Genomic DNA, 8,827 nt, shown 5'->3' with positions numbered 1-8,827 from the left:
GTACACCTCGTACACACACGGCTCCGCTCTGTACACCTCGTACACACACGGCTCCACTCTGTACACCTCGTACACACACGGCTCCGCTCCGTACACCTCGTACACACACGGCTCCACTCTGTACACCTCGTACACACACGGCTCCGCTCCGTACACCTCGTACACACACAGATCTGCTATATCCACACTGTAAACCCCTCCTGATCCCACACATACTTACTGTCTCCCAGCACCATGACAACCAACACAGCAGAGTCCTGCAGACACGGAGGCTCCTGATCATGTGACCCCTGAATCCTCCCCTCCTGTGACCTCAACACAGGTCCTTTGCGCACAACCACAGAACAGCCTAGGACGTCATTGCAGGCTGCGATGGGTCTCTCTGGGAGGGCGAGGATGGGGTGCACGGGGGGCATGGCGGCTCAGTGCAGTGGAGGAAGAATAGACTCCCGGGCGGGACTCGGGGGGGGGGGGGGGGGGGGTTAAAAACGGGACTGTCCCTCGAGAATCGGGACAGATGGGAGAGATCATGCTCTGACCTGCCGGGACACTGACTCCCCTCGGGCCTGGTCGCAGTGGCGACTGCTGCGACCATGGTAGTTACGCCCCTGATTGTACATAGGGGGCAGTGTTATACTGGTTATATTCTTGTACATAGGGGGCGGTATTATAGTAATTATGTCGTAGTGTATTATAATCCTGTACTTTGAGAGTAACCTTATATTCCTCAGTGCAGGTGTTAGTGAGTAAGTAAGGACACTGAATAGTTTTGTCAGTTCATTTAAAAGATATCGCTTTCATGACATAAGCTGACAATCAATGCATGTGTGCCGGGACTTCTCATATGCCTGGTTACAGACATAATCTAAGTACATCACTGAACATGATTCTGTACAATGGTATAATGTACTGTACATTAACCAAATATGCCAATTTGCTGCATTTCCTACATGGGGTTAACTTCTCCCATGCTGAATATACAAGCCCACTGCTTTGTAGAGCATCAGACCCTCTTGCTGCCCCTCCTCACCCCCCAGCTGCATTCATCTCCTCCCATCCTGCATCTGATTGGTTACAAGTTTCTATATTTGATCCATATTAGTCCAAACTGCTCAAACAGCTGGATGCTGGATGACAGGACAGTGACAAGAGGCAGTGACAAGGCAGAGAGGACATAGATAGATAGATAGATAGATAGATAGATAGATCAAATCTGTACTTTCTTTGGAGGAGTACACAGTGCATTACCTGAGGACACCCCACATTGTGTGCGCCCACTTTTGTCTACAGGATCTGCCTAGCTGGAATGCATAGATCTGAGTCAAATTACTGCAGAGAGGAGACTACTCGGGGTCGAGGTGGTGGAAGTTCATGGGTCCCACCTCCGGCTGCTGCTCCTGATCCCGGCCGAACCTCCAACTCTCCCATAGCCCAGGTCAGTCCTGTTCCAAGCCCCCAGTCTGGATATGGCGGATACAGCTCCTCTGATGAGAAGCCGGGTGACCCTCGAATCAGGCGCCCCATGAATGCTTTTATGGTGTGGGCCAAGGATGAAAGGAAGAGACTGGCCCAGCAAAACCCGGACCTGCACAATGCTGTGCTAAGCAAGATGTTAGGTGAGAATGAGCTCTGTGATGGGATGGGGAGGACAGCCGGCGTGAATTGTTCTATACCGCCATAGATAATGCAGGACGAGCTGATCTAGAATGACTGACATAGGGGTGAGGGTGTGCAACCGCAAACACTGGCAGAGGACAGAGAGATATAGGGCAGAAGGGCACAGTGATGCTGGATGCCTACTGGCATAGGGGATTAAAATATATATATATATATATGTGTTGATATGTCGTGAATATTATTGTGCTCTGTCTATATATCCATCCATCTATCTAGATTTATCTCTCATATCAATTTATCTAATATATATCACATATCTGTCTATGTGTCTCTTATCCATCTATATCACACATCAATCTATCTTTGTATTATCATCTATCTTTATCTATTATCTATCTTTCTCATATCTATACATCATCTATTTTTCTATGTGTCTATCTATATCGCTCTATTATCTATTTTGATTTCTATCTATCCCATATCTATGTATAAATCTATCTAGCTATTTATCACCTATCTATCTCCCTATCTATTAATTATCTATCCCATATCTATCTACAAAAACGAAAAACAGTAGCACAAAGAGAAACAAAGAGTCCGGGTGCAAAAGCTCCCACAGGCAAATACCAAACCTCAATTATAGGAATCCAAAACTCAGCAGCAGCACACCGTTTTCAGTGTAAAAAGAGCTATTTTATTTAGCCCATAATGGCGACGTTTCGTTCCAAGGATGTGATGGCTTGAAAAAGGTTCAAATCTTTGGACCAAAACGTTGCCATTATGGGCTAAATAAAATAGCTCTTTTTACACTGAAAACGGTGTGCTGCTGCTGAGTTTTGGATTCCTATCTATCTATCTATCTATCAATCATCTATCCCATATCTATTTCTCTATCTATCCCATATCTATCTATCCATCCCATATATATCTATCTATCTATCCCATATCTATCTATCTCTATATCTATCTCTCCCATATCTATATATCTATCTCATATCTATCTATCTATAAAGGTTTGCATCATAAAGGTTTGGTACATGCATTTGGGAGCTTTGCACCTGGACTCTCTTTTGTATTTTTGTGCTTATTTCTTGTCTTCATCTATTTATCTATTATCTATTTATCTATCTATCTCCTCTAGAAGTTTAATCGTATAATAAAAAAGTTCAGAAACTTTCAAATATACTTTGCGCTTCAATATTCTAAAGTTTAAAATATCGGTGCTTACTGTCCGAGAATAGGAACAGGAGAATGACAATCTGTATAGCAGGAATTCTTCCCATAGCTGAGGGTTTGTTACAGCAGAATCTACTGTAGACGATTCTCAGTAGGGAATGTGTCACCACACTAGTGGACGCTGATAGAAAAGAGCAACTGTGCAGGAACAGTATATGGGCCAAAGAGCTCTTCATAATGCACAATTCCACCTGCTTTGGAGGTAGAAATGGCCACTTACCTCTTGGCCCCTGTGCTGCTATAAAGATTGCATCAATGATAGTCCTGCCCCTGTGTCATTAGGGTTTTGTCACTTAATCTGAGAGCAGCATAATTTAGAGAAAGAGACCCTGATCCTAGCTATATGTGACTAAAGCCCCCGTTACACACTGCGATACCGCTAGCAATATCGCTGTAAAGTCACCGATTTTGTGACGTTGCAGCGATATTGCTAGCGATATCGCTATGTGTGATACTTACCTCCGACCGGCTCCCCCGCTGGTTATCGCTGATCGCGCGAGAAGCTCCTGGACCATTCCTCGTCGTCAGCTTCCTGCGGCGCTTCCTGCTGTGACGACGAGTGACGCGTGGACGCGGGCAGGAGGAAGCAGAATCACCGCGTCTGATAGGTAAGTAGCGACCTCCGACCCCTGCGATGTCGCTGGTGAGATCTGCCTGTGTGGCAGCTCACTAGCGACCACTTAGCGATGTATCAGCGATCCTGACCGCGTCATATCGCTAGTCGGGATCGCTGGTGCATCGCTAGGTGTAACGGTACCCTTACTGAGCTGCCTGCTGGAGTTTTGATTTGTATCTGCATATTCTCACTAGAGGACTAGTAAACCTGCTGCCATGTAGTCCTCCATGTTCATGAGCTCCGTATAATCCCGACCCCACCATTTTTTAGAAACTCACCTTTTTCTCTGCTGCAGATTTACCAGTTCTCTAAATACGGAGCTTTGTATAACCCCGAGTACGCCACTGATTGGCAGCTTTCTGTGTACACTGCATAGGAAGAAAGTTGTCAATCAGTGGTGTGGGTGGTGGTCACACAGAGCTCCGTATTCAGAGAATTGGTAGATCAGCAGCAAGCAGTGATTTTAGCAAAACTGCAGCAAGCAGCCCAGGAACTGACAATCCAGGAATCAGGTTCTCACCATCCAACTGCTCTCCGGTAACACAGCAAACACCTGGTGACAGATTCCCTCATCAGCATCAGAATGATCTCAACTGCCCTTATTGTTGTTATATATGAGTGCAGGCAAAATGTATCAGACTGTTTAGCTAACAAGGAACTGTCTGGACTTGACACAAATGTGGATATATCTTAGCCATGAAGTTTAATTAAAAAAAAATCTAAAGGGAGAATGTGCTGCTGAACTGTAGTCATGTCTCTTGTGTATAAGCTTATAGAACAACAATATTACAGTAAATATATTCTTGTACATAGGAAACAATAGTATAGTAGTTATATTCTTGTACATAGGGGCAGTATTATAGTAGTTATATTCTTGTACATAGGGGCAGTATTATAGCAGTTATATTCTTGTACATAGAGGGCAATATTATAGTAGTTATATTCTTGTACATAGGGAGCAGTATTATAGTAGTTATATTCTTGTACATAGGGGCAGTATTATAGCAGTTATATTCTTGTACATAGGGAGCAGTATTATAGTAGTTATAGTCTTGTACATAGGAGCAGAATTATAGTAGTTATATTCTTGTACATAGGGCCAGTATTATAGTAGTTATATTCTTGTACATAGGGCCAGTATTATAGTAGTTATATTCTTGTACATAGGAGCAGTATTATAGTAGTTATATTCTTGTACATAGGGAGCAGTATTATAGCAGTTATATTCTTGTACATAGAGGGCAGTATTATAGTAGTTATATTCTTGTACATAGAGGGCAATATTATAGTAGTTATATTCTTGTACATAGGGAGCAGTATTATAGCAGTTATATTCTTGTTCATAGGGGCAGTATTATAGCAGTTATATTCTTGTACATAGGGAGCAGTATTATAGTAGTTATAGTCTTGTACATAGGAGCAGAATTATAGTAGTTATATTCTTGTACATAGGAGCAGTATTATAGTAGTTATATTCTTGTACATAGGGGCACTATTATAGTAGTTATATTCTTGTACATAGGGGGCAGTATTATAGTAGTTATATTCTTGTACATAGGGGGCAGTATTATAGTAGTTATATTCTTGTACATAGGGGCAGTATTATAGTAGTTATATTCTTGTACATAGGGGGCAGTATTATAGTAGTTATATTCTTGTACATAGAGGGCAATATTATAGTAGTTATATTCTTGTACATAGGGAGCAGTATTATAGCAGTTATATTCTTGTACATAGAGGGCAATATTATAGTAGTTATATTCTTGTACATAGGGAGCAGTATTATAGTAGTTATATTCTTGTACATAGGGGCAGTATTATAGCAGTTATATTCTTGTACATAGGGAGCAGTATTATAGTAGTTATAGTCTTGTACATAGGAGCAGAATTATAGTAGTTATATTCTTGTACATAGGGCCAGTATTATAGTAGTTATATTCTTGTACATAGGGCCAGTATTATAGTAGTTATATTCTTGTACATAGGGGGCAGTATTATAGTAGTTATATCCTTGTACATGGGGGGCAGTATTATAGTAGTTATATTCTTGTACATAGGGGGCAGTATTATAGTAGTTATATTCTTGTACATAGGGGGAAGGATTATAGTAGTTATATTCTTGTACATAGGGGCAGTATTATAATAGTTATATTCTTGGACATAGGGGGCAGGCAGTATTATAGTAGTTATATTCTTGTACATAGGGGGCAGTATTATAGTAGATATATCCTTGTACATGGGGGCAGTATTATAGTAGTTATATCCTTGTACATGGGGGGCAGTATTATAGTAGTTATATTCTTGTACATAGGGGGCAGTATTATAGTAGTTATTTTCTTGTACATAGGGGGCAGTATTATAGTAGTTATTTTCTTGTACATAGTGGGCAGTATTATAGTAGTTATATTCTTGTACATAGGGGCAGTATTATAATAGTTATATTCTTTTACATAGGGGGCAGTATTATAGTAGTTATATTCATGTACATAGGGGGCAGTATTATAGTAGTTATATCCTTGTACATAGGGGGCAGTATTATAGTAGTTATATTCTTGTACATAGGGGGCAGTATTATAGTAGTTATATTCTTGTACATAGGGGCAGTATTATAGTAGTTATATTCTTGTACATAGGGGCAGTATTATAGTAGTTATATTCTTGTACATAGTGGGCAGTATTATAGTAGTTATATACTTGTACATAGGGAGCAGCATTATAGTAGTTATATACTTGTACATAGGGGCAGTATTATAGTAATTATATTGTACATAGGAGCAGTATTATAGTAGTTATATTCTTGTATATAGGGGGCAGTATTATAGTAGTTATATTCTTGTACATAGGGGGCAGTATTATAGTAGTTATATACTTGTACATAGGGGGTAGTATTATAGTAGTTATTCTTGTACATAGGGGCAGTATTATAGCAGTTATATTCTTGTATATAAGGAGCAGTATTATAGTAGTTATATTCTTGTACACGGGGGGCAGTATTAGAATAGTTATATTTTTGTACATAGGGCACAGTATAGATATATTCTTATAAAAAGGACAGTATTATAGTAGTTATATTCTTGTATATAGGGGGCAGTATTATAGTAGTTATATTCGTGTACATAGGGGCAATATTATAGTAGTTATATTCTTGTGCATAGGGGCAGTATTATAGTGTTATAGTCTTGTATATAAGGACAGTATTATAGTACATTCTTGTTCATAGGGTACGGTATTGTAGTAGTTATATTCTTGTACACTGGGACAGTGTTATTATAGTAGATATATTTTTCTCTATTATATTAGATATATTCGTGTCTATAGAAAGTTATACTGTTATACATGAAAGCATTTATTATAGTAGTTATGCTAAGACAATCTGCATAATTAGCATATTTCCCAGAGGACCATTGCGGCTTTAAGTCTCCTCACCTCGACATGCTTAGCATGTTATTCTCCGCAAGGAGAAATGATACTTATAGTAGTTATTGAACACTTATATGACATTACTGTTTCATTTTCATAGGTCAGTCCTGGAAAAGTCTGACTGCAGTAGAGAAGCGCCCCTTTGTGGAGGAGGCAGAACGTCTACGTGTTCAACATCTACATGATCACCCAAACTACAAGTATCGCCCACGTAGGAAGAAGCAGGCCAAGAAGATGAAGAGAGTTGAATCAGTACCATTGCTGAGGCCTGAGGTATACTCTGGAGGACATGCTCCTTCCAACCTCACCCACTTCAGAGAACTGCAGCCTTTGGCTTCCAATGACTTGGAGAGTTTTGGGTTGCCAACTCCAGAAATGTCTCCGTTGGATGTTCTGGAGCAGGGTGAGCCAGCCTTTTTCCCACCTCATATGCAAGAGGATACTGAGCCCATGCCCTTTAGATCCTACCAGCATGGCATTGAGTATGGCCAAGAGAAGACGCTGAGGGAGCTCTCTATAACATACTCTCCCTCGCCATCTCATATGAGTACTATCCTTAGAACTCCACCGTCTGCTGCATTCTACTACAACCCTCAGGGTGGTCCTCCAACCTGCACTCCACTGGGCCAGCTCTCTCCACCTCCTGAAGCACCACAGCTCGACACCATGGATCATCTGAATCCATCTGACCTATGGGTAGATGTCGACCGCAATGAATTTGACCAATATTTGAATATGAGCAGGACTCAGGTGTCTATTCCTGGGTATCATTTGCCAATGACCAAGCTGGCTACTGCTAGGACTATGCCCTGTGAGGAGAGCAGTCTGATATCTGCTCTCTCTGATGCCAGCACCACTATGTACTATAGTCCTTGTATCACAGGCTGACAAGACTCTACAGAGTGAGCAAATGACTGGTGTCTATAGTGGCAGATGGGCACCAGTATAGGGCAGGCTCAGCCCTAGCTCAGCGATCAGCTGGGTGCCAAGTGCAGATTATCCCTGTGATATAGGAATGTGGAGTAGGGTCATTGGAGGACAACACTCTAGTATTTTTACTAGGGTACAAGGCAGCAGACAGTATAAAGGGACTGACCATGGATATTACACAGTGCCGCTGTGATCTCAGCATTGGATACAGCAGTAACTGCAGACTTGTATTTAAAGGGAATCTGTCAGCCCTTTTTTGAGATATCATATAATGATATCATTCAATTGTGTGTCACATAAGGATTCTTTTAGTACTTTTGCTTCCCCCTGACCCCGCACCTTTCATGCATAAATACCTTTTTTATATCGGTTCAGATGTATGTAAACTGCCGCTGTCCGGTCCGCTGGGCGGGGCTTATTCACCTGCTCCCCCCTCCCTGTCTTGCTCTACACAAGAAGAAATACTTAGAGCAAGACAGGGAGGGGGGGAGCAGGTGAATAAGCCCCGCCCATCGGACCGGACAGCGGCAGTTTACATACATCTGAACCGATATAAAAAAGGTATTTATGCATGAAAGGTGCGGGGTCAGGGGGAAGCAAAAGTACTAATAGAATCCTTATGTGACACACAATTGAATGATATCATTATATGATATCTCAAAAAAGGGCTGACAGATTCCCTTTAAGGGGAACTAAAAGCTAATAAATTAGATTGTACACAATGAAAGTTGTAGGAGAGCATTAACCACAATGTTCAGAGCTTAAAGTGGAATGTTCAGATTTACAAGGTTAAAGCAGGTTACACGTATATGGAGTTGCTCTTAAAATTTGAAACATATTGAACACGTGAATCCATATCCTGCATTAGTAAAATGATGAGCTGCAACTTTTCTTCATCTATATGTTTATATATTTACTAAGTAGAAAACAGAGACGGCAGAATAAGTGATGTCATCACACGGGCGCTGATGTCACTTTTTGCCAGCACTTTTTCTCTTGACGATTGTC

At 41.1% G+C, this 8,827-nt stretch overlaps 1 protein-coding gene across 1 annotated transcript; it reads left to right on the top strand.

The window, feature by feature from the left end:
• Window positions 1-1,120: 1,120 nt before the first annotated feature.
• On the top strand, window positions 1,121-8,125 carry SOX18 (SRY-box transcription factor 18). The gene is made up of 2 exons (XM_073580852.1): window positions 1,121-1,616; window positions 6,990-8,125. Exons 1-2 carry the CDS (start codon window positions 1,307-1,309, stop codon window positions 7,775-7,777), a joined length of 1,098 nt encoding a protein of 365 aa, XP_073436953.1. The 5' UTR covers window positions 1,121-1,306; the 3' UTR covers window positions 7,778-8,125.
• Window positions 8,126-8,827: the final 702 nt, after the last annotated feature.

Source organism: Dendrobates tinctorius, unplaced genomic scaffold, assembly GCF_039654945.1.
Source record: "Dendrobates tinctorius isolate UK_male_01 unplaced genomic scaffold, ASM3965494v1 ptg000065l, whole genome shotgun sequence".
NCBI classification, from domain to species: Eukaryota; Metazoa; Chordata; class Amphibia; order Anura; family Dendrobatidae; genus Dendrobates; species Dendrobates tinctorius.
Note: the sequence above shows the minus strand (reverse complement) of the source record. Positions and strands in the feature narration are given on the sequence as shown.